We start from the raw sequence: 27,679 nt of genomic DNA, 5'->3' as shown, positions 1-27,679 counted from the left end.
GCCAATAGCCGACTTTCACATTTAACAGTAGCTGTAGGTCAATCAAGGGTCACGTGAGAGTTTGGAATTAGTAGCACGACAAGTTTTCATTGTTAGAGAATACTTACTAATTTTAATGCTACGGTTACAATACAGTAATTTCTTTTTTCCCTTTTTATGCGCATAAACACACCACGACAAATGTATAGATTTTGGTATCACATGGCCAATCAGATACTGATAAATACAATTCACAGTTTTAAACACACTGCATTAACACGAGTATTTCCAACATGCACATAATACTTGGTGTTAGTGGTGTGAAAGTCTTGGTGTGAAAGTCCCCATCGCAGGTACAACAAAGGTAAGAAGTGCACATAGGTGAGTACTAATACAGACACTTGGACAAATAGACGTTTCTTTTCCCAGTGATATGTGCAACAGTCACACTGTTAAAACAGCTTGTGTTAATACAGAATACAAGAATAACAGTAAAACTTATCAAGTTCTCCTTTTAAAAAATAAAAAACACACGCTCACAAACATCAATATACATATAGATAAAATAAATCAATATATGTGATTAAATATATATGTACTGTATATATAATTTTATATTTATATATTGCAATAAATACCTGACCACAAGAGATTTAAATGTCTCACTGATATAGTTTTTAGATAGACAGAATAACTGTAAAAATAAAAAAGTGCCTTTAATAGCGCCTCCAAAAAACCCTTCTAACGCACACCACGTCCTCCAGACAACAGGGGAGACGTACAGCTCTCAGAAACGCTACCTGCTGCGGCACTGGTGCCTTGAACCCAGCCGGGTCGATGCGGTTGAGGGGGTCAGGCTGCACTGTGAAGCCAGCATAGCCAGGGGGCTCCTGGATGACAGGCGGATCCTCACGAACAGGTTCAGAAGAGCGGGTGATAGCAGGCTCCGTGGGTGGACCAACATCGTCATTTAGTGTTTCATCTAGCTCCTGGTCGGTGTAGGCTCCGCCCTCTGTGTCAGTGTCCTCGTAGTCTGAGGTGTGGCGACTGTCAGTGCTGTACATGGAATACTCACTGCCTGGTGCTGACAAGTAGGACAGGCGATCGTCGTGGATGTCCAGATCGTCCTCAGCTGCCCCATCAGCCTAGGAAAGAAGGAATTAAGTGGGAAAGGGAGTAAGGAAAATTAAATTTCAATTTATAATTGCCCTTTGGGCTCAATAAAGCACTCTAGCTGACAAACTATGTATTTATCTACCTGTATGTTGAGTTGTGTTTATCTTACCTTGCCCTCTGAAACCCACACAAGCTGGTTCTGCTGCTGCTGGATTATTTCTTTCAGTGCTCCAAACCAACCATCATTCATGCTGTTCAAGTTAATGGTGGCTAGATACACAAAGGAGGACCAAAGGAGAGTAGAAAAATCTTTCCAGATAAGTTACTATGAACATATATTCAGTTAACACTTAAACACATCCCTCATGATTAAAATTTTATCTTAACCCTGTGTTTGTATTACAAAGACCAAGTGTGTGCTATGATGAATGCTTTATCAGACCTCTCAAATATCTCTATCACAAACAGATGCTCTTAAAAATAGTCACACCCCATTCACTAACAAAAGAGGTCTGTAGTTGCTGTATAGTGACAGTCAATGCTGAACAATCTTATATGAATATTATATTAATATTAATATTATTCTAAATAGGGTCAGGCACAATAAGTAGCCACAGGCCCCAACTCTGCAGCAACCCCAGTGAAATCTCTCCCATTCATACCACCCCATTCACCCTCCCCGTAGTTCACATATCTATTCTTCTTTCCTTCCCTCACAATGGACTCACTAGTTAAGAGGTGGTGGTTGTTCTTTCTTAATTTGAGGGCTCGATCATACAGCTTCCTGGCACTCTTCCTAGACTCAGGGCAGAGGCGGGTCCTCATATTCTTGACACCCTGCTTGGTGTCCGGGTTGAGAAACACCACAATCGGATACCACTGAGCATAGTTCAGCCGGTCGACTGCATTAGGGGTGATATCCAGAACTGCATGTTTGTCCTTCATATACAAAAGAGAGCAAAAACAAACCATGACTTTATGTTTCTAATGCTAAAAAGTATTTAAAAAAAAAAAAAAAAAAAAAGGTACACCAGAGGGCGGCAGTGAGTTGTACGGGGTATTGTGAATCACCGCATTCTTTTCATTGGCATAATAAATCTGACAAAATATCTTGATTATATGTATTATTTGTGTTATTTCACAAATGCGTGTGTACATCTAGATTCACTCACTCTGTCAATGATCTGTTTAATCGTGTGCAGGCGAATTATTCCGGAGCTTTTCTGGTCTGTTCCAGCATCTCTTGGTTCACTCTCTATGGAAGCAAAACGAACAGTTACAACAGCACACATCAGCATGAGAGAGAAGCACTAAACACACGCTGAGCAAGATTAGACAACCGAGTAGAGTACAGTTGTCAACTCCCATAAGCGACTAGTTAATTAAAGATAATCTCTCAACAGGGGAGGACAAGTGTACATCTTTGAAAACAGCAAGATTATATAGTCAAAATGAGAACAGCAGCCAATACATGCAATAGTAAATAGCTATTTTTGGTAATTTAAGTCAGTGTATAGTCACGATGTGTGCGTGCAACTGAATGTAAAAGTATAAATTATGGTGCAGGAAATGTGTTATGTAAGAAACACCAGACATGAAATATGCACATACAAGAGCAGGAGGGTCATTTGGGCTTAATGAGAATACAGTGTCACTGAAGCCTAAGGGATATAAGCAAGGATGTGTAGAGCTTTTTGATTGAAACAAAGATAAGCAACAGTTTCCTGCCTAGAAATAGAGGGTTCAAACTAGGCCAGTCATCTCAAAAGAATGTTAAGTATCGCAACTTGAACTGGGGTCAGGTTTAATTTCTGATAGAAGCTAAGATTTACAAACATTAGTCACGACTATCCAATACATTTTCATGTTTTTTTAAAAAACAGATAAATGCAGCCATGCGTGAAGAGGTTCATGCATATGCAGCAACATTAAATGTATAATTCAGGATTTTCTGTTTTCCTGAAGTTATAAGATCCTGTTTGTGACATCAAACTTTTGAGATTTTCACACTTATGGACCTGACGTCTCCGTTGCTGCATTATGAACTGGGATGGACAAACACATCACTGGCAGTTTAAATTGATGAATTATGATTGCATTTTATAGCAATCAACATTTGATCCTGGACATACTTGAACCTAATTCTCCTTTACATGCAGGCTTTTAGACATAAATATATATTCCATCAGATAACCACCCCACAAACATGGGAAAGACGGTTTATATTTCCAGAGTTGCTGACTGTTTCATCCTAGTTAATAATAGCAATGAGCCATTATATCATGAGACAAATTATGGGACATAAGGTGGAAGAATCCATACAAATGCACAACAACCTCAACATTCCCAGTCTAATATGTGAAACCAAATTCATTGAACCATACTTTGTGTCCAGTGTATGTTAATCTGAACAGCTTAACATGCTGCTTTGCTGTTATCATTCTATTTGATGCATCCTACATTAAGTAGGGGAATATCACTGAGTTTAATTACGAAATTACTTCTGTGTGCAGCACACTTTTTTGCTCACAACATTTACTGATCTTAACTAGGGACAGGAGATGATATCACAATGACACACTCTTCTTATACCTAAGTGTCTGCAAACTGTGTGGAATGTCAATTTAATTCAATGTTCATACAAAGTGCCTTTTTCCTCCTCAGTATATCGACATAAAAAAATCTTGTCTGTTTGGCATTAACTGGAATTTCAGGAGTAGACTTTCTTCCCATAAAAATATAAAATAATAAAAAAATGTGACATGCACAACCTGTGTGTCAGTGTCATATTGCATCTTTAAGTTCAAGTCTCCTGTGTTTAGTTGACTGGGTTTCACTCTGAAATCTTCTGATACAACAAATACTGCCAATTGCAATGAATAGAAATGGAAATTCTTATATCAAGTGTTATTCCCCTGTGTGCATTTACCCGACAATGGCTATTGTTTAAACATCTACTGAAGAGGCAGCTAGCCACCAGATACTAGTTTATAGATTTTCTGTCATTCATTCAATCAAATGAAACAACCAAAAAAAATAAAAAAAATAAGTTGATGCACTAAGTGACATACTTTCCCCTCCTTGTTGTTGCTGTGTTTCTGAAAAGAAAATAAAGTTACACAGACATCACTGTTGTTGCTTAAATAAACATCAAGGAATGGAATCACTTTTCTCACATCTGTTGTGTGTGAGTGTACGAGTGTCCAACTAACAGCCACCCACTAAAGATGCTTGCAATTTCAGCAGGTGAGAAAAGGCAGGCTGAAGTGAAAGATTGTGTGCAGCTCCACTTGGAGAGAACAAGAGTGACAGATAAGTAGAGAAATGGTAGGAAAACAGATATAAATAAAGGCCTGAATGACTTGACTAAATACAACAAACAGGGTATTTCTTTCTATAATGCAGAATGTCAACTAGTAAAGTCACAGTTATCCTTTCAATCATATCTGTGGTCATTGAAAGTTAATGCCCAACTAAGAAAGCTACAGCATCTAGCTATTTGTTTGCTTGTGCATTATTGTGCCTTTGCAGCAGAACAGCACACCTAAGAGGGAGAAAAAAGTCAGACGCTTTAACACGGGCATTACGACTTACGATTATAAAACTTTGTGAAGTATTTTTTGCCAATTTTGAACGTTAAACTTATTATATTAATATTATTATTATATATTATTATCAAGGTTATTGATGATCATAAAGTCATTGTGGTACTTTATAAAGATGTAAGATTCATACCATAGGCAGAGAGCCTACAGTGATTTCAGCAGTTGTATGATATTGACCCCTACTGTGAATATGTATACATGATGTAACCCTGAGCTCTAACAATGTGTGATGCATTAAAAGCCTGCCAAACTACCATCTGACGGACATAATAGAAAAAAATAAGAGACAAGAAATGAAGGACAGGTTTACTTTATTACTTACTTGCTAGTTCAAAAATGTCTGGCTCCTCCCTGGCCAGTTTCTCTCTGGCCACATCTGCTATTGGCCCAAAGATGACCACAGGCCTTAAGAACCCAGCTGTACATGAACATGATATTACCAAAGGTTTAAATTATGCAACACTTACACAGCAGTGCTTTAGATTACACATATAATACACTATGATCAGTAATTGTTGATATGTAAAAAGCAAAATGCTTTTCAGGTTTAACTTAATGATATAGGTATAAATCGACTGAGCACAGAAGAAAACAAAAAAGTAAATGCTCAAGTACATTTATAATTTTTCCTGGTGCAGACATAGTACAAATTAGTGGTTGCTCCTGAGTAAGTTGCACTTCCCAATTAAAAGGGTTATCCAATTATTGCTCTTATATGAAATCTGTCCATTTAATTGCTATGACTCGGTACACTCACCTTCCCTCAGCACCACTCTCTCATAAGCAGGGAATTTAGTCTGAACTGGTTGAGCTGACAGGTCCTCCCTGCTCTTCCGCAAATTCCTTTTGGAACTTCGCAGTCCTCTGAACCTCCAGAAGTCCGCTCTGTCACCACCTGGTGTTTTGGGGAGGGTGTACTGGACACTGGATAGCTGTTCAGCTCTGTAAAGAGATGGAATACAGTCAGCTTTCTGGACTAGAGTCATTGGGTGAAAGGTAGAAATTTAGGTTAGTTAAGATGACTAAGTTTAACTATATGTGAATTGAATTCTAAATGTATCTATAAGTATTTTATTCTAAAAGTATTTGCCATCACTAATGAAAAATGCTGATGATTTAGACTAACTGAAAGACTGCCCAGAGGGCTAACACAATATAATTTATAGCTCAATTTTTACAGTATCACATTTTCCCATCGTAATTATCTATGTCAATTATATTAAAAATATTCTATAATTTTTTTTTGCAAACTAAACAGATATATCTTGCTAAATATAAATCAGCAATGATATGGCAAATTAATTACTGAAGATGATGCTAGGTTTCTGCGATAAACCCAAATAGAGAAGCTCTGATATAACTACAGAATAGGGCAGTCTAAGGGGTCAGGTGAGACAGGCTTTGGGCCTACATGGGAGAATAATTCACTTCGCATTGAATATTAATTATTTTCCTCTGATGTTTTTTTTTTTCTTTTAAATATATATTTTTACATATTACTTTCGTCTGGTGGGGATGAGCTCATATTATAAAAGCATGTCAAAGGAGATCAGCTTAACTTGCCTGAGGCATTGAGATGCATCATTGTACTTGATTTATGTAATAAAAACAGTGTTTTATGTTGGCAGGAGAGTGAGGAATTTCTGTATCAACAGTGTTGTAGCCTCTTACAGACTGTTGAGACACAGGCATCTCATCAAAAACATATCTCTCACAAAGTCTTCTCACACTTTACAGAGCAGAACCTTATAAACCTTTTTTCTGGCACAGGGGATGTGTTAAAACATAAAAAAAAACAATAAAAATCATCATTCATAGTAAATTTGGCAAATATAGTGAATTAAAAGGGAAATGTTGCACTTAATCATATCTTTACTACATACATTACATATCTACTTTAAGATTAACTACAGCGCTTGAATAATCCTACTCCTCCCTTGCCATTCATAAAGTGCCTAAACAAGCTGCACAGGTAATGGAGGCGTGACCTGAAACCTCTTTTACCTATTCTTGTTGGGAATGATGCCCCTTTCCACTTCCTGATGATTCTTGCCAATCCGGATAGCAAGCCATGAGCCTAATTTCCCATTATAGAGGGTGTCCACTACACGGAAAACCTCCCCCTTGTTAAAGCTCAGGCCATACAGTGACTCTTTTTCATATTCAAAATGTGTCCGAATGTAGAACGAGTCCCCCACATCTGATTCCACAATCCGTCGATACACTAATGAAAAGGCAAAAGATAACAAAGATGATTACTGTAAACTTTTAAATGTGCAGATTTTCTATCCTGTACTTTACACTGCCATCACTCACCGTCCTTTTTCTTCTGAGCCAGAATGGTAACCTCCTCTCCTCTTGGGAGATCCAACAAAAACAGTACAGCCTCCTCCCGGATGATGTTTGCAAAGTCCACATTGTTCACCTACACATGCCAAACAGAAGAGGGACAAGAAAATAACTTAACCACTGAGAAACCAATACATTATCAGCCAATTCAGCAAATTATAAGGTCTTTATTTTATTTTATTTTTGTGGCCCAACTTAATACAGATCTGTTATATTGAATCACTATTGTTAAATGCTTAAAGAAAGATGAGAGCATATCCTGTTTTTCAGCTTTAAATTATCCCTTTGTTTTTCTTCTTAAAAAAACAAAAATAAACATGAAGCACTAACACTGATTTAATTTCTCCAAGATTAAAAGAAACAATGGAAAACTTGTTCCTCAACAGAAGCAGGGAGGGGTATTCCCCTTACAACCAAGCAAACGCCTCCTCTGTCTCCTGCTGCTGTTCAAATACAGTAACTGCTGTTTATTGACTCTGCTTAAGGGGCTACAGGGGAAGCAGAAACACATGGGCTGAGTCATTAAACCTCAGAGAGACACCTTTATTCTTCCCAGAAACATGAGGGCTTGACTTCTTTGTCTCTACTAGCACACCATGAACAAAGGGAAACAGCCTAAAGATGGAACGCATCGTGCTGGAAGTCTCCAGGACATGTTTGTACAATGGGAAGAACACACACAAGCGTACAAAGAGATATACACCAAAGACTGGGGGGGTTAGACATTCTATACTAATTTCAAAAAGGCTATAAAGTGAAAACATGGCTTTGTTTTTCAAATAAAGTTTGTCATGGGAAAAATATTCAGTTTGTGCTGCTGTTGCACAGTACAAACTGTTCTGTAAAGTACCTTCATAGTTGCAAGTGTAATTCTTCACTGTTGTGGAAACATGTCAGAATGAATCCAACATTCACATCAAGAGGGATTCCATCATCCCATCAACAACATGACACTAGTATTTAGACAAACAGACAGTCAACTGTTTCGAAGTCACAGAGCAAGAACGACCTCTATTGTGTTTTCTCATTGAAAACAAGGGGAGTTCTGACACAAGGCACGGCTTGGGAATGACTCACAGACTGATGTGCATTGTACTCTATTCCCAAGAACTCTTTACAAAGAATTAAAATGATTGTGACCAAGGGATCACATAGTTGCACCAATGATTAACTAAGTTAGTGTGGGCAGCTATGATTTGTCTATTTTGACCATAACACCAGACGTTCTTTCCCAATTTCACATGTGACATGGAAGAAAAATCAGTAATGACCTCTAGTAGAGAGCAAATAATGGAATGGGGATATATCCCCACTGGTGATTTCAGGAGAGGGTTCAGTTTGGTTAATTTATCGCTGAAACTGTCATGGTGACATTTAATTGGCTCCAGATTCAAGTTTGAGGAGATCATGTTGCATCACCATATTGTGTTTTTCACACCTACAGGATGTAGTAGTGGGAATGTGGATACATCCTTGATTCTACCTCAGGATTTTGAATGACAAAATTGTGATGTAATTTCGCTCAATATCTGATTTACAATCCTGTGACAACTCTATCGATACCTAAAACCTGGGAAAACCTTGTTCTCACGACTAATCAGATTTCTCCGGAAAAATACAACTGAGATAACTGGGATTCTTCAAAATTCAGCAAAATGTAGTTAGTCAGGTTCGGACAGTGATCACAGAAAGAAAATTATTATTGTTTGATGAGTGTATCATACCCTGAGAATCTGGTCTCCCTCTTCCAGTCCTTCTTTGGCTGCAGGACTGTCCTCCAAAACTCCTGCCACAAAAACTCCCACATCATTCCCTCCTGCTAACCGCAAGCCCACACTCTCTCCCTTATTGAACTTGACCAGCTTCATACTCGGCCTATAAGCAAAGGCAAATAATCAGACAGAATCAATCAAAAATGTCAATAAATAACAGACTTAAAACAGTGATTAGAGACCAAAAAATAGGCAACAGTATTGGCAAGTTTGTGGTGTAGCAACAATGTCAGAACAAAGGATGAACAGAGGCAAATTTACGTGAATAGTAAAATTCATAATTTCAACATGATTAATTGTCACATGTAATACAGTGAGGTGCTTTGGGGGAGAACATTTACCTGAGAATACTGTCATCATGAGCGGCACTGGGCACAGGAGCATCAGAGGGGCTAACAGGCAGGTCTACATCAGGCTGTCCAGGCTGTGCATAGACCGGCTTTGGTTCTGCCAAAAAAAAAAAAAAAAAAAAAAAAAGGTTAAATAAGAATATACACCAACAACAGCTGAGTTGGTTAGTTGTCCCTTAAATAGAAATTTCCTGTAAAAGGTAAACCTGACCTCAGATTAATTGTCTCACTTCCTCTAACTATTTTTAATTTATATCAAGGTATCTGCAGCGAACAGATAACTTGAGAGGGAAAAATATACTATGCTTCAGGTCTCTTTTCTCTTAGGTTTAAATGGTACTTTATGACACCACTGACTATGAGAAAGAGACACATAAAATGCGCCAAGACTGAGATGACTGCGAGCATTGGCACTGGTCTCTAACGATGGGAAGTGGTGTGTTCTTTACCAGGCAGTGGGGGTAATTGTTTGTCATCTCTGGAGCTGGCCTGGTCGCTGGCCTGTGACAACACCCCATCATCAGAGCTTTTGACTGGCGTAGAGAGAGCCCCTGGTTTGGATATGCGATCCTCATCGCGGCTTCGATGACTGAAAATAACAGAAATTCACACATGGCAGTAGCAGGTTAAAGTAGTCAAGATTTTCACATCGTTACTGACTACAGGTTGTGTATTAGACAGTGGATGTTTTATATACACAGTTTTTACCTATGCTGACCATATCCCCATGCTAAAATGGACTGAAAAAGAAACAGCATGAGCCATGAATGACATGATCAGAAGACATGGACAGGAACTGGAACGAGAAAACAAATGAAGGATGCATGGCTCTATCAAAAGACAAAAATCACATTTTATGTTCTTTTTCAGTCTAAATTATGCAGTCTTTGCAGAATATAAACAGCAAGACATATTCTTAATCAGAATCTAAAACTTTTTTTCTCTAAGATTAACATAAACTTCACATTTTATTTGCCACGCTGTGAAGGTGAAGCATCAAAGCTGAGAAAAAGAGAAATCCCTACATACACTCTTGAGACTAACTAATTTTCAGTTCACCTTCCTGTTTAACCTGGATAAAATAAACAAGGTAAAACTCTCTGTCTCTCTCTCCATTTGTGTGCGTATGTCTACTAAACTATATCTAACAGAGTACCGAGGGCTCTGCAGCTTAAAACAATGGTTGAATTCCAATCTGGTCACATGACCGGCTCCTGGCACCGTACTTGAGCTGTATTCAGAAGCTTTTGTAGAAGAATGTGAAGGTGCAGCCATTAGTTCAGACTAGGCAACCTCTGTAATACCCATTCTTTCACTTTTTCTCAGGCTGTCATGCAGTTGTAAAATATAGTGGATGTACAAGTGTTACAAACGCATGTACAAGTGTTGCCTTTGTACACTGAATTCATATACAACAAGTAAACCAAGTATAAGGGACTGATACTGATTGTTGACCTGTTAGCTCTGCAGCTGCTGAGCTTATTTACAATGTTTTGTGAAATGGAGAAGCCTTTTCTAGGCCAGCGAATCTGTTCAGCTACTCACATTAACATTAAGGTTTACATATGAATCTGATCTGAACACATTCATATCTCAACACAATAAGAATCAGAGACCTTAGAGTTGGTTGTGGAGGAGGAAGAATGAATGAGAGCTACAGGCCATGAATAAATACCAGAATTGTAATGGAAAAGAGACAGTAGTTGTGTGTCTGTGTGTAATGGATGGATGAGAAAGAAAGTGTTACACAGAAGGAAAGGGGAACGAGTAACAGTGCAAAGGACAGAGACAAACAGAGGAGTTAGATAGTGTAGATAGTGTGGACTAAATCTGCTGTTCCTTGCAGCAGAATGGTGCTAAAAAAGGCTTCATGCTGACAAACACCTTTTGACAGAAGCTTTTGTTCAGTCCCCTTGCTTAGATGTTCTTACAGATAAAGGTGAGATAGCATAAGTAAGTGACAGACACAAATAGTGGAGGAGCAAGAATAGATATGGCTGCACAGATTTCAACAAATGATGTTTAAAAATGGAACAGGTACAACAGAGTCTGTAAACTGAATAAAAGTCCTGGTCATTATTCCAATCGACTGATTGGAACTGACACACCTCAAAATATAATAGAACAAAGACAACTATATCTCATACCACAATTTTACAAACAAAAAACATTATCTAAATACTACTCTTGTAAACTAAATTAAACCTAAAGAAGGAAAATTATCTCATAAATACAAAAATATATACTCACACATGTGTATCTTTAAATTGAACCATGGTTCTTATTAAGATAAAAAATTTTCTTGAAGGGGGAAAAAAAAAAAAAATCAATTCCTAGAAAGACAACACAAAGAGGTTTGCCTGTGAACAAAGTATTCTCATACTCACTGAGAGACACTTTGGATGAAAAATGCTTTTGATGATCTGCTGTACTCAGAAAGATTGAACACTGTTATGTTCTAGAGGAAAAAAAATGCCTCAAAGCCCTACAGCCAATCAGTTTCAGCAAACCATCTTGCTTGGGAGCAAAGCTCTGTGGGAAGTGTGTCAAATTCCTTTTTCCCCTCATAAAGTGGGAGATAGTGACGAGATTCCCTTGAATTGCAGTGTAGTGAGCCAGGGTGTTATTTCCTCAGTTACTTTCTAAACCACAAGCATGTGTGAAGCAGATTCAACTCCAGTGTGTGTGCTTACCAGGTTAACCTATGTTCAAGGGTAAGACAGAGTTGAATGGCTTGAACGCTTGGTTTCCTTGCTTGTGAACATATTGATGCAAAAAAATAAATAGGGGTCAGGAAAAGAGTACTCACAGGATTAAATGCTCAAAAAAGACAATTTTGAGCACTTAACTTACAGTGGAAGCAATCTATGCAACCTGCGCTCATCCTGCAGTGAGACAAGTATAGCTACTCCTCTTTCTGATAATTTACCATTTAGCGATATGACAACACTGGGGGACAATCCAGTCACTGCCAAGCAACTTGACCAGAAGAAGTAGGAAAATACTTTATCATAAAAAGCCCAACTGGTGCCAGACCTCCATTTCAACAAGATCAGCCCACAGAAAATTGTTCTGAACTCTAAAGTGCTTGACAGAAACAAAGATTCAAGTATTTCATTGATTAATCACACACACCTCACAGTATCAAACAGAATGAACAAGCAACAAAGCCAATGTCTTTTCTCAGTACAACCAATGATGGAATTTGTATTGGTCTGTTCCAAGATGAGACAAACCTGTTTCACTCCTCAGTCCTGTTTTATTAACCGTGTTCATCTGTCCCATTCAGCAAAGGCCAGAGCTGTGCTCTTGTAAAGTTAACAATAATACCCTTGTGCAAAAGATTGAATAAACCTATCTTTGCATTTTTTATTACATTTTCCAAAACATGCTCTTCACCCAACAGAAGTTGGATCAATCTTTCCTCTCCTCTTCAGCTCCCTCCCTGAGCAGAGTATCATTATAACTCAGTAATGGCTCCAGAGGGACTGTGATGGTTTATGCATGCTTTATCAATTGATTTATACATTAGTAGAGCAAAGTGCTTACTTGACACCCACTAACCTACGGGTGTGAACATGATATATGTGTTGGTGTGCTGGGAATACTGATGAATAACTGTGGGATAACTGTGTCCTATAACCAGATTTGCAGTCCACATGCGTGTGCATGTTCCTCTTACCTGCCATTACTGATCTGTCGAGGTGAGTGACGGAGATGGTCTGAGGGTTCAGTCCTGTCAGGTGAGCGTGATCGACTTCCTCTCCCATGGGATCGATTGGAATGGTTAGACGTCAGTGAATGTATTTCTGAAATATCTGTGAGATGTATATTAAATATGTATGAGCATTTGATCAATATCATAAATCACCACTTAAAATAAAAATGGAATTTTTATTTCAGCTACAATTTAAAAAAATCCCTTGCTAAAAAAATATTACATTATCTTTCAAATCCTTGCTGTATCCAGCTAAGCACTGTGATATTTGTGTCGTCTCACCATCTCTGTCGGAGTTATTAGCTGATGGGATACTGTCGTCAAGGTCAGGAATATTGAGCAGTGTGGCCCGCTCATCTCTCTGTACAACCATCTTCAACTTGCCCTTTGACCTCTCAATCAGCTTCTTGGCATCTATCAGTGATAGGTTCTCTGTAACTGTGCCATTGATCTGCCAGAGGAAGAGAAGCAGGTCAGAATAAGTACTGGAGAGATAAGTTATCATTACTGCACAAATTTAGCTGAAAAACCCACCATGAGCTTTTGAAAACTACAGTAACATCACAAAGCAAAGAGGAATAATGAGCAGTATAAGTGTATCGCACATTAACAATGAGGATACTACCAAGAGTCTGTTACGTAATTAAGCTGAAACACTTTTAGTACGGTCAAATGTCCATATCATCAAAGTCTAAACATTGCATAAAAATAAGGTATTATCTCTTAATTATTAATTTCTATTGGTATTTTTCCTACAATTGCATTTCAACTACAAAATGCATCTGCCACTCCTCTATTATATAATAAATTAGATGTTGAATGACTCCCTTTGGCGTGAAGGAGGATTTGTTTCCCTCCTCTGCGAATGAATGGATAAAAATTCGGAGGAATAATAGAATGTGTGGCATTCCTGCTGGTGAGCCTGCATACTAATGATCTGTGACTTCACTCCATGAACCACTTTCAGCTCATACATTAGCCCTGCAGACTGGCAGTAAAAATAATTCGTGATTTTCCTCCTTTTCCATCCTACCCAAACATGAAGAAGAGGACAGAGATTATTGATTGATTGAGATTTATTTTTTATGTTATGTTGTTCTAATTATGTTTTTTCCACTCCTTTACTGTATTTAATTCAATTTAAAAAAGCTCTGTTTACCCACATTCCCCGTTTTGCTTTTCTCTTACCTTGAGTACAACATCTCCCTCTTGGATGTTTCCATCTCTGGCAGCTAGGCTCTCAGGAGAAATGTCCTTCACAAAGATGTGGCTGGCCAATCTCAGTCCATATTCTGCTTTCAGAGTAAATAAGCATGAAAATGTATGAGTAATTTTACTTTTTATACTAGTAAAGTTGAGAAAACTATGTACATCTGTCTTCTTAATAATAAGTTTTTTGGTACATTGTAAATTGGATATGTTCACAATATGTATAGTCTTTACCCACCTTCATTTTTGCGGGACTTGACAAGGGTGACCTTGGCAGGCCTGGGTGGAGCAGATGAGGCTTGTGATCGGTGATCAGAGCGCGGTGAGACACTCCTCTCCCGTGAGGCACTGTGATCCCGTCTACCACTGCTGCTACGCTCACGATCGTGACGCCTGGCTGTGCCTGTGCCACCACTTGCTCCTACATAGGCATTTTGGCCCCCACGACCATCGTGGTGCTCATAGCCATCATCCTCATCACTGTCCTCTTCTTCATGCTCTGACATCGTTTCTCTGTCTCCTGGTCGGGACACAGGGATTTGTACTTTCCTTTTCCTACGAATAGTCTTGAAAAACAGGGAAAGTTTTGATTGTTAAATGGTGAAAATACGATTTTTCTTGCTCAAATCTGAAATACACAATTTAATTTTTGTTGAAAATACATTTTGGGAAATTTTTGGCAAATATGGGAAATATTCATCTCAAGTCAGTGAACATGATCCTTGTTACATTAGGGGGTCATCGTGAAAGGCAGTCCCCGAAATTCAGGGTTGGTAACTGCAGTCTGTAAAGAACTTACTATCTTTGCATTTTTGCCACTCTTACGGAGTTGCTGCACAGCGTAGGCATGCTCTACATTGTCCATAGAAACAGCATTCACCATCACCACTCGATCATTTTCTCTGGAAAGTCAAAGAATTGAAATAAACAAAGCATTCATTGATGTAAAGATTTATGTCAGTCAACATACTCCAAAATAGTAACTCGTAATGGACTCAATAATAATCAAGTCAGACAAACTTTGTATTTGTCTGTAAGAAAAATGAAACATTATTATTGTATAAAAGGGAATAGCAATATAGTCAAATACATACTGTAGCAATCCCTCTGCCGGACCTCCCTTCAACACATCAGATATCACAATGGATGTCTCTCCACTCTGGAAATGGGGGTTGTCTCGTCCACCTGAGATGGCAATGCCGAACCCAAATCCTGGGGCCTATACATGAAAAAGTATATATAGGGCTTATTTTTGCTAATTTTCCAACAGCTGCCATGAGGTTTGACTGCTGTGTTGGCATATGGAAAAACCAGCAACAAGAGAGCAAACCATGTGATATAAAAGGCCAATCTTACAACCACAACAACAGAGGGAAGTTGCAAGGCTGAGAAACAAAGGTCACACTGGACTGCTCCTCCAGCCTCACTAAAGCCACTACTAATTAGATTACAGCAAGCCAGGCCTGTCTAGACAGGTATTCTGCACAATCCCGCAGCACAACATCATCAGGTAAAAGGAGTTCACTCTCTCTCAAAACACAGTACATTCAGCAGTTCACCATGTAATAAGGCTATGTGTGTACTCATCTTTTTGCTCAGTGTGAGAATGTGGTTTTGAATATTTTTATCATTTAACCCACATTGTGCTGATCGTGCTGGAGGGGATAGTTAGTTATAGTCACTGGTCTGACAAAAGTGCACAGCCCAAAACTATCCTCACCCTCTTCCCGAGGTTGTATAAAGGAGAATGTGTTACGGACAGGAAGGAAGTAAAATGAAGTAATTAGGAAGTAGATGCTGATTTTTGTCTTCCTTAGCATTGTTTTCCTGACATCTGGGTTCCCTGACTATTGTTTCATGACCACACATCCTGCTGCCACAGCTGGCCCGCTCAAAGAGTGAGAAGAGAGATGTATGTGCAGGAGACAGAGAAGAACAGGGAGGAAAATGTGAAGACAGAATAGGATTAAGATATCACAGACAGGCAGAGTGAGGGCAAAAAAGAAAGGATAAATTGGATTAAAGAGTTGTAAACACTTACCCTGTGAAGGGTCACTGTGTGCTGTTCCCATATGACTGTTTCCTCCATTGCTGCACTCTGCAACACAAGAGGGAAAGAATCAGTACCCTAGGCCCAAGAGGTACATGTGCACAGTGTAATGTAATCAACAAGAAACACCCTACAGTAAATTTAATGTTTGTGGCTTCATTCAACCGTGTATACAAAAACATCAAATAAAAATATGTCCATTGTAAATGAAACAATCAACTGTCATTGCATGTAATAGCTATATGCAAGATTGGGTCATTGAAAAACACTTTTTAGATTCGTCTAATTTTAACTGAAAATAATAAGTAGGTATTCTGCCAGCTCTTCACATTGCATGCAAGATATACTTAAATGACACATTCAAATTATCATTGACAATCAATTATTTCTTCAAACCAACATTGTTTATGTCTAGCATTTAATAAGACCTCCCCTTTCAAAGCTACACGTACACCTAGCAGTTCCATATCCTGTTCACTTGGAGCAGACAAGGTTGTTCCTTGGCTATCAGCAAGGTAGTTTCTCTTGCCTATTTGCAAGACTTTGAGTCACAAAAGTCCACATTTGAAAAGATTATGAATAACAACAAGCATGAGTAAGCAGCCTGGCTGAGCCTCCAAAGTTTGAGTAAACATTCCTATATTATTTTTGGCTGGGTCATCTTAGAGAGCTAAGAAGCAAAGGAGGCATTTAGCTGTTCCTCTGACCTGTCACACTGGATTAAACTGTTGCTCGGCAATTGTCTTTTGCAAATGCATTTCCTGTAATTCAGTTTCATTCGACAGGTTTCTCTTGGTGCACACAATTCACTTTATGGTATAATTTATTTTTTATTTTTTGGTAAAGAAGAATTCTAATTATTTCATTCATCATCAATGGTTGAACCAGACAAACCAGAGAAACTGTAAAGTAAGTGTATCTGATAATGCTGCTATGTCCTGTTTAAATTACAGCATTACTCCAGCTGATGAAGAACTGTGCTCCTGTGTGTGTCTGCAGGGAGTGATGGTACAGCTGTCCGTAGCAGAATGCTGAGTGTGCTTTAATGCAGCAGGAGAAGGGAAAAACAAACACCAGCAGGGTGCTCATTTATTAGACCTTCTATAATCAGCCTTTTAAAATAACATACCGCGTTATCTGTATACCCTATCATCTAGATAATAATGCTCCCTCACCCTTTTATCATCTTCTAATCTCCAAACCATCTTACCCATCATCTTCAAAATAATCATGGTCATTACTGTCATCACCTTCCCTTATCCTAAGTATAGAGTTTACAGAAGTTTTAAGCTGCAGAAGTGCAAGTGCATATTTAAAATGAAAAGGAAGCATCCTTTACCTCAATATTTTGTGTTTGTGTTTGTGCAAGGTATGCAGTAAAAAATTGGGCATTTTTACATGCACTTGATTTGATTTTTCACTTCAGTGATTGATGAGAACTGTTCTAAAAATCAATTAATCATTTCAGTCAGTTTTTTTTTTGCAAAAAGTCAAACATTTACTGGTCAAATGTGCTGCTTTTCTTTACATTATCAGTATAACATGGTGAAAATGTTCTATCACATTAATTAATGATATAAAGTGGTCCTACACTTAACCATATTGTTGTCAAAATTTATTTTTACAGCCACTCAAGACTTTAATGTGGTGCCCTCATCACTGGGGTTAAATAAATAACAGTAAAGCACAATGGGTCTTTCAGTCAATAGCATACATGATATGACAGGCAGAAAGAGGTTAGTGTTTACAGGTAGTCCCTTAAAGATTTGCATTCACTATATATGCCCTAATCTGGGTTGTGCTCCAATCCTTCCCTTTCACTCTACTCCACTATACAGCAATGAATCGCTTGGCCTCAACCTCTAGAATACACAGTTAACCCTTTGACCCTAATTTCCATGCCTGCTCTGTGTTGATGTTATTTATGTTCATAATTGCCAAAGAGGGCTCGGATGTCCCCCATCTCTAACCCTCCTACCCTTCTCCCTCCTCCCCTGTCTGCCAGTACGACTCCCACAGTAATACCCCTATTGTGTGAAGGGACCTGACCCATTTACCCACAGTTCCACCAACATTCCCAAAGACATGTATTCCTCTACAACGTTTTGTGATATGGTCATCCATCCATTCATTCATCCAGCCAACAGTCCAGGCAGACACAGAGGGAGTACGCCATGAGAAACAACAACATGCTGGGGTCATGTGACCAGGCGGTCATGCAGGCAGGTGGCCTTGAACTGTGGTTTGCATTGAGAGGCAGGGAGAGAGTGATTCTGACTGTCTTACAGCTAAACCTTAATGTAGAGACGCAGTGTAAAGGAGCAGGGTACAAGAAACAGTCTGAGATGACAAGTGAAAAGAAATCTACATACCCACAAATGCAAAGTGACCAAAAGCCTCCATGTACTCTAAGGAGGTCTAGTACATGACATATGTATGAGCGATAGACATGATTCCCACAGGTCGAGTGTGCAAGTCAGAAAAGAAACAGTTGAGACTTGCAGTTAGCAGCCTAACCTTAATCAAACATTGGAAGCAATGTATAAAAACAGTTAGGTTATTTTCAGTCCCATAAACAGTATATTTGCAGCATCTCAGCTGTACTTGTCATTCTCACTTTTAAGAGGCCCTACTGAACATGTACAAACAATTAATTTGAGACCAATTGACCAATTACAATCAGCTTTGTCCATTTCTGCCAAGAACCTGTCAGGACCATCTACTGAGACACAGGTTTCTACAGTGACTGGGGTTTCCAGAGGGGAAGAGAAAAATATGAAACAATAAGATTAAAAAAAAAAAAAAAAAAGAAACTTTTTCTAAATTGAATCCCAGAAGTAAAACCACAAGACGAAGACTTTACTAAGGTGATGTATTATACATTTTATAATCTGAAGGGAAAGCCAAGAAGTGGGTGCCTATGAATACTTTAAACAGCAACAACATCAATTATATCAAAATGAGAGAATGTGTGACAGGTGACATTTCTTTATGCTTTTATAAAAATTTACAAAAAAATTTAAATGAAGATTGAAAATTACATGAGAAATCATATTTATACCGATTTTACAATATTTGTAAGGCAGCATGGCCCTGAAGAGTGGTTTGCGAATTTACAAAATGTATAAAAATACATTTTTTTTATTTTATTTTCCCATTTCCATTCCATCACCATAGTTACTTGAACTACACAGCATTGCTGACGAATTTGATTTGAAAATGTTGTTTTCAAAGCGCCCAGAATATTTAGACTTATTTATGTGAAATAAGAAGTAAACATGAGAGATTCTAATATATTCATTCTGTATTTATAATTATTTCTAATCTCTAATTACCAATTGTGAAAAGGTTCTGTTACAAAGGGGGAAGAAATTATACCACTTTCATGTTTTTGACAGATTTAACATTAACTGGGAAATTGGTGACAACCAAGATGGTTAAGAAGAGACAGCCTGGCTGTCTCTGTTTAGAATATTTACTACATTGGGACTACAGCTCTGTTGCTCAAATGAGAATATTGCAGTAATAGATCACTTCTTCTGAAGTGAGTGTGATATATAAGAGGAGGAAGACACATAAGAGCATAAGTCTAATGAAAACTGAAAAAACAGCATATGAAAGCTCTGGCATTAGTAAAAGTGAATGGCATAATAATGCCAACACTAATATTTATACCAAGACACATCAAAACAATAAACTGTTCAGTTTGGGTGAATTTCAGAAGGAAATATTATGCATGGCTTGACCAAATAGGATTGAGGGAGGAAAACGTGGTATTACCTTTCATAAAACAAAAATCTATTTTTCTGTAGCCAAGAACTCATTAGTTGTAGTTCAGTAACAAAGGTAATTGGGTTATCTTGTTTATTTTGCTCCAGGAACATTTTAGATACTGCAAAATAAAAGATTGCATAATATATAGGGCCAAAACTAACATGAACACAAGCCTGTCTCGATTTCTGGATTAAAATAATATAAATACTGATGGGAACAAAGGTTGAGGTTTATCTCTAAAGTCACAGAGTTGTGTGAAACAATGGTGCCCTTGATGTTGCACAAACTGACGGTAGCCTCGTGTGGTTTATACATCCATATTAGTCAGACTTGAGTGCTGGCCAGCAAGGCCCAGGGCTGGGAAACAAAGAGCACCCATCAAACCACATGTGCACTTGTCCATGCAAACGCAGACCCGCACGCGCACAGACACGCACACACACACACACACACACACACAAATTATAATCTAATACTAAAGGGCCTCTTTGTTCAGCTACAGCCAGCCTGGTCTGGCCCTGCCTGGCCCACCATAACACACAGTCCAGCTCAGATGATAATGGCTCATGGAGGCTGAGAATAATCCAGTTCTTTGGGGCATACTGATGAACTGACTGGAAAAATTAGTGCTAAAACAGACAATAATAGCCAGCAGTAGAGAGTCATGGTGTATAGGGTCAGGTCAAGTACGCAAGTCTTTCATGCATACCTTTCACTCTACATATTCTTTAAACTAGCCCCCATTTACAGAATCTAATCGAACTAAGTGAACACTGACAACATCTTAATCTGTGTGTATGGTCGCATCCACCTTGCGACCATAAGAAAAGTCGGCTGAACAAACTTTTTTTATTTTCATCAACTTGATTAGGAAACTAATGAAGCGGCAGGTGACGATGAGAATGTATAATGAATCATGAGTTTAGAAGAAACTCAGAAGCTATTCAGCAGAGCTTCACCAATGAAACTGCTGCTCAGTGGTCCATTACTCAACAACACATTTCATCCAACTTCTTTTTATCTCTACCACAGGAATGTTTCATACTGTGGGTGGATAAATTGCTAAATCTTACTTGAATGATACAATGTAGGATGAACAATGAAAAAAAGAAAGACTATGTCATACCTGACCTATTCACAATTCACATTAGGGCTGGTAAAAGTGTGTATCTAGGTGACGAGAAATGTGGTGTGTGTGTGTGTGTGTGTGTGTGTGTGTGTGTGTGTGTGGGGAAAAATAAGAAAAAGAAAATAACCCTGACAAAGCTTTAGGTCAGTGTGCCTGCTCTTCTCTGATAGCCCAAGACAGGATGTAAGCAAGAGCAGCCACAGGACCCACAGGAAAACACTCCACTTCCTGTTTGCAGGAAATAGCTTCAGCTTCCAACAAAATCTCTATGCACACTGTTGAGAATTCACTCACTTCATCTTACAACCTATAACCTAAAAAAGGATCGAGTGTGATGAGGCAAGTGGTTATTGCATTAAGACTTTAAAATATAGAGGGGTGTTAATCTCACTGGTAAATTTATTAGAATGCATTGATGGTTATTAGCTACCCCTTAGTTATTTGTAATGGCTGTAACAAATGTAGCTGGACAAAGACGTACATAACGCAACTCAACCACCAAGAACCCTCTATGAAAAAGAAAATTGCAGCCCTGTATTACATAAATCAAAAGCTGTGTTGCTCAATTGAGGGGTCAGATAATGCATTAAAAACAGTAGGGGTGGTCACATGAATTACAGAGAAGATAGACTTTTGGATGAATGTTTAGACTGGCAGCTCCCACAGTGACACCACCCTGCACCAGCAATTCACCCCATCGCTGGGGCAATAGTCTCCATGGTGACCATATCTCCCCTCCTACTGGACCCAAAGGAAAGAGTGAGGCAGTACACTCAAACAACATATAGTTAGATACAAATACACATACTCCTTCTGGCAAGCACTGGACAGCCAGCATGTGCAAATGCATAAACACCAATAAAGCTTGGATACTTTCCTGCTCTACGAAAACATAACCAACTCAACAAATTTCTGTCACCTTTGGTTTTAAACAGATTAATTCAAAAGTATCCATTTTTGTTGAGTTTTTTTGCAGCCGAGATGGGTGGAGAGGTAGCTACACAGACATAGGTGTGAAGATGAAGGGAAATAGCCAACAGGCAGATGATGATGATGCAGTCAGCAATGATGTACTGTTGTGCTGACATGCTCAAATATGCTTGAGTTAATTAGTTTAAAACAGCACCTCTATTCTGTCACACAGTTCCATTAAAAACCCGTTACGCTTGTCCCAGGCACAACATACCAGGACACACACACCTATGACTGAAAACTATCTGCCGCAGTCAATGCTAGAATAGCGAGGGTAGGAATAAAATACAAAACCTATAATCCAGGCTTTTGGATTAAAATGTTAATCTGACCCATGCTTCCCTCTGAAGTCTACAGCTGCTGTCTCATGAAAGGAGACAGAGTGAGATGGATGGATGGACGGACAGACAGAAAACACATACATATACACACACACACACAAACACACAAACACACACACAAATTATATTCAAGTAGTATGGTACATCCATGAAAACACATCTAGCTCCCAACTAGCAGACGATTATACCATCTATGTACTATCTAAACTTTAGCCGTGATTCTATCACTTTACAGAGATCACACATCCAAAAGAGCTAAATAAAAGTGTGGCTTTTATTGTGATTTAGTCTGCCAAAGACAAATTCAAGCACTACTATTTTTAAATTTTCAAAAATAATGATGTACACCTTGTTAAATTTGGGTCAATAGTTAGAAGATAAAAGGAAATACTGTTGGGTAGTTGTTTTTAATACAATTACTCATAACAGATCTTTATTTTAAGATAAGGTAACTCACTGCAGGACATTATAGAAATTAGAATGCCCTGGCAAATGTATCAAAAAGGATAATTAAACATAAAAGTAAAAAAAATATGCCATAGATATGGCATAGTAAATTACATAAAATATACTCTCAACCTGAATTAAGGATGATTAAAAATTAACAATTAATGTTGAGTTAATGAAAAGCTTTATATACAGTATTTTGTTCTATTGAGCAATTGATCTTTTGGTGTACTCTAAACTTTTGCTATAATGTGTAATGTCTATTTGCAGCTAGGCCTATATTAGTCTTAGGAAAAAAAAAAAAAACTCCACAAACCTAATGCATGCAACAAAGTTTGGCTTTGATCGTTTTCACTGTTTTTATGTTCTCCCGGTGCCTGCGTGGGTTTCCTCTCATCATCCAAAAACATCATGTTTGGGTTAACTGGTGACTAAGTTGGCCGTAGGTCTGAGTGTGAGTGGTTGTTGGTCTCTGTGTGTTGGCCCTGGGATGGACTGGCAACCTGTCCAGCCCCCCACCCACAGAAAAGTGGTAGAAGATAAATGAATGAGTGAACGAATGTTGTCACTGACCATACTGTAACTCCACAGAGCTGATGTGCAGTGGGCTGTTCATTTCTATCCACTGACCCTGACACGCAGCTTGGCTATGCTACGATCTCATATGCAGCTTAACCAGCAGCAAAGTCATCCCAGCTCAACCACACTAATTGTTCCCTGCCTGGAGAGACAGGCAGAGTGTCGAGGTCATAGAAGAGGGCGGTAACTTCTGGTGGGATTCTGACTTTCCATTTTTCCCCACAATCGTTCACATTGGTTTAGTTCAAACTGTGTTTCTTATAAACTTCCCATCACACAGTTCTGTATTTAGAAATTAGAGGGCTGACACTCACAAGACAAATGTTTATTTACGCATGTTTTGTCTTTTTTTGTCGTTTGGACAAAAACAAAAAAAAAAAAATGGTGGTTGTGGCAAAGGGCCACAGCTGAAGCTGTTGGCCAGTAATGTATCTAATCCACTTCTACTTAGGGTGAGTACTACAATCTGCCTTCCTGTGAAACTGCAGTGATGATTAATCGTTGCTTTGGGTGAAAAACATTTATTTTTCATTGTTGTTTCTGTTGGATTGTATCGAGACATGTGCCTACAAAACACACAATTGCTTGTATAAACTCAGTCTTACACACACACACACACACACACACACACACACACACACACACACACACACACACACACACACACACACACACACACACACACACACACACACACACACCTTGTGTGCAGGTTATGTGTCTGTGGAAATCAACGCAAACCAAGGTATTGAGAACAATAACCAGATCCAACACTGGAACCTTTGGATTCAGCCAATCACCTTGTACACAACTATCAGTATTTACACCCTGCTCCGCCCATGACTCACAGACTCGACAGGAATGTGGAGATAAGCAGACAAGGCCCAACTATGGCTGTTTCTCATTTCAAATGGTTTCTCTCACCTTCTCCTTGCAAGCTCTTCAGCTTTCTGCCTTAACTTTTCAGTTTAATTTTGTGCTCTTCTCCCCTTCTAGTCTGTCCTTGCAGTACAAAATTACCAACCAAAATTCTGTCATAATATAAAGTTTGAGCCAATTTAGTAACAAGAACCAAAAATGCAATATTAGCATCAGTGACAGTAAATAAAGAGTCATCGTTTGGTAATGAGAATGACACCACCTCTGCCATGAGTGTTTAAGGTTCCGAGAAGTTACTGCACTGTAAGTAATTTAGTCTGTGACCCCTGGTAGTGCTGCCATAGATTTGTCAGAGAGGTTAAGGATCATAGGATTTGTAGTTTGGTGCTTGACAGATCAATATCACTATGAATTTCTCACTGACATATAGAATTTTTAATAACTGAATCCCACTAAATTAAATTGATTAGCTACAACAACAGTATAGACCTTACTGGTTTTCACTTCACACTATGTCTGGGTACAGCAGTAATGAAACGCACAGTACCACTCACTTACAAAGACACATACAACTAATGAACAGGGTGATTCAGCGAAGGGTCTTCAGTCTTTTGTTTGCCTGCCGCCACGTTACACACTTGACGCCTAAAATTATTTACTACCAGCAATGATGAATGTCTCCTGTGCTAAAAATAACAGCTAAGATTATATTTGATTATGTGTTAGGAGTAACACATGTTAAAACATGAACACAGCAGTTCTAGTTAGAATATTTGACAAAAGTATTACAAAAAACAAACAAACAACATTTCAATTAGGATTTGCACATTTTCAAACTATGCAACTCTGAACCCCAACTCAGTCTGTTGTTTACATGTTGCCATAAAACATGAAGCCAAACCCACTCAATGGCATTCCCAAGCCTTCTGAAGACTTTGCAACAATAGGGATGTTGTGTGGCAGAATCTATAGTGAATTAATGAGTTACTGTTGGAGCCACCATTGTCCCAGCACTCAACTACCAATTTAATTACCATTCCCCTGAGAGGTGAGAGATAGGGAGGGCATTTGTGCATTCTTTAACAAGATGCACAAGTACAGCAATATAATACATAAATAACTTCAACAATTAAGACAGAAATCCAGCACACCCTTATTGGAGAAGAAATTCAGACCCTTCGGTGGGCCTAAAGAATCAATTGCAATGCACAAACAACAAATAACTGTAATGAAGCTTCATGATCTTTTTGTTCAGTGGTGTGCACAAAGTTAAATGAGTAGAGGTCGATATAGTGTTTTCACAGAGCTGGGAACTGTAGGATAGAGGAATGACAGACATATATCCACAATGTCATGTTGACATTCTTTGGTCCTGATAATTTATTTACTTTGAGTATCTCCAAAAACCACATCAGACTTCCTTTTGTTTATGACTACAGTTGCATAGTGCACAGTGACTCATACAGCAACTCTGCATTTGGCGATTTAAACTAGGACTGATAGTTGAAAATACGTGTATGAAATGGACACAACACATTTCATTATTATTGCCCTCTGTAGCTTATGAGCTGCAAGCTTACTTGCATTGATTTCTTGAGAATTAAGGATGTAGATGGAGGACTATTTTCAGATGATTTTTATGAAGCAAAGACAGTATCAGAGATGCTTTAGATGATCCATATATCAATATGACCCATCAAAATATGCATGGAATAAACAAATGAACTGGGACAGGAAACGAGGATTACTGCAGTGCTGTCAATACACACAAATAATCCATAATGAGAAAGATAAGTATATATCAGTCCATTATAAAAAGAGAACATCTGAAAGAAGGCATTCCCTTTGACAGCAGGAAGACTGACATTTGGATAATTGTGAAACCTACTGCAAATTGTTAAGGATGTTTCTTTTTTTCAGCTAAAACAGCTGATAATGCCTCCCACGGGCTGGTCACTCTGGTTCCCATAAATAAAAAGACAGTGCTTTTCTCCTAACACTGGAAGATAAGCAAAAGAACACACAGCAGCATGTGTGTGTGTGTATGTGTGAAGGCATGAAGGGCAGCAAGCCTTGGGAGGAATCTATTTCAGCGTCTTTCTCTTTTTCTTAACCGACTGAGCCAGTGTGCCACATGGACTCTCTTCTGTCCCTCCCCTCTCTCACTCTCCCTCACCATCCCTTTCGAGCTCTCTGTCTTGCAAAACACCCTGTGTCAAATCCCTTGTGCCTGTAGTGGGGATGATAAATCCCTGCAGAGACCTGCTTCACCATACCATAGAGGATGCAATTCAGACATGTTCATTTCTTGCTTTGCTAGGCTGACTGTTTTATGGAAGACTTATGGAGACTAACATTGACTATATGATATTTTGTTTCATTCATCTCAATCAAGAGCGCTGTCTTGTCTCAAATAGCCACACTTAATTCGCCTAATTCCATTTTCATTAAGATAAAGGTCTAGAAAGATACTTGACACTTCAGATTTGAGCTTTCATTGCTAAATTATTCAGGAGAACTTCAACTGCAATAAGAATTACTAAGAAGCAGGTAGCTATCCAACATTTAGTGGACTAAAAACATCCTCCTTAAGATATGTTGCTGAAGGCACTGCCAAACCACAATGACCAAAATCTAACTGGTGGATTGTTTTGGTAAGGCTATTGTTTGCAGTCCTATACTCATTACAAGCCACTGGCCCATACCAGACAATGACATTTTCTGCATCCTGTTTAGTTGTAGCCTTTCAATGAAATAAAAATAGTTCATAGTGAGCTTTACAAAAAGAAGTGAAAAAAAACAAAGAGCAAAAATGCTGATTATAGGAAAGAGGCAGTCTTTTAAGATCTGCCATGTGACTCAGATTATAACAAATGCATCTCCCCCGCCTTCATTCCTCCATTTCACCCCTCCAATAACCCCTCTTCCCACGTCACAGCATCCCTGAGAGGGCATTTTCCTTCTTCTCACTCTGCTATCCACCTGCCTCCTGCTGTGTGTATCTGCCCCCCCACCTCAGGGAAGAGAGGATAAGCAGGTCAGATGTCCTTGATAAAACACAAACACAAACAGCTGCTTTCCCTCAGTGTTTTATCTACAGTCTGACAGGAAGTGAAACAATTCACTGGCTTCTGTTTTTCCCAAAAATAATTTTAATTCAACCTTTAAAATGTTAAATTTAAAATCTAGCTATAGTCATTTGGTTTATATTGAATATATTAATTGTGGTAAAGTCTCATGTGTTGGACCTGGACTTTTGCCTGAGCGTTTTTGACAAAATAAATTACACTCATGTTTTGATCCAGATAGGTCACAGTCAGGGACAAACTAGCCTAAAATCTGAAGCCCAGCTGAACCAACATGCCCCTGGCTGCAGTCTTCCATATGAGCAACTGGCAGCCCTTTCCCCT

The 27,679-nt window shown here is 38.6% G+C and overlaps 1 protein-coding gene across 1 annotated transcript in view; it reads right to left on the bottom strand.

The window, feature by feature from the left end:
- Nucleotides 1–27,679, bottom strand: part of tjp1a (tight junction protein 1a) — a 79,094-nt gene that overhangs the window by 11,921 nt on the left and 39,494 nt on the right. The window contains 18 exon segments of the mRNA XM_029497402.1: nucleotides 780–1,124; nucleotides 1,265–1,365; nucleotides 1,824–2,034; nucleotides 2,268–2,350; nucleotides 5,023–5,118; nucleotides 5,458–5,642; nucleotides 6,705–6,924; nucleotides 7,017–7,125; nucleotides 8,774–8,924; nucleotides 9,163–9,268; nucleotides 9,621–9,760; nucleotides 12,854–12,989; nucleotides 13,172–13,340; nucleotides 14,078–14,181; nucleotides 14,337–14,664; nucleotides 14,898–15,000; nucleotides 15,193–15,317; nucleotides 16,140–16,196. Coding sequence (XP_029353262.1) covers nucleotides 780–1,124; nucleotides 1,265–1,365; nucleotides 1,824–2,034; nucleotides 2,268–2,350; nucleotides 5,023–5,118; nucleotides 5,458–5,642; nucleotides 6,705–6,924; nucleotides 7,017–7,125; nucleotides 8,774–8,924; nucleotides 9,163–9,268; nucleotides 9,621–9,760; nucleotides 12,854–12,989; nucleotides 13,172–13,340; nucleotides 14,078–14,181; nucleotides 14,337–14,664; nucleotides 14,898–15,000; nucleotides 15,193–15,317; nucleotides 16,140–16,196 — 2,769 coding nt within the window.

Source organism: Echeneis naucrates, chromosome 3, assembly GCF_900963305.1.
Source record: "Echeneis naucrates chromosome 3, fEcheNa1.1, whole genome shotgun sequence".
In the NCBI taxonomy this organism is placed as follows: Eukaryota; Metazoa; Chordata; class Actinopteri; order Carangiformes; family Echeneidae; genus Echeneis; species Echeneis naucrates.
Note: the sequence above shows the minus strand (reverse complement) of the source record. Positions and strands in the feature narration are given on the sequence as shown.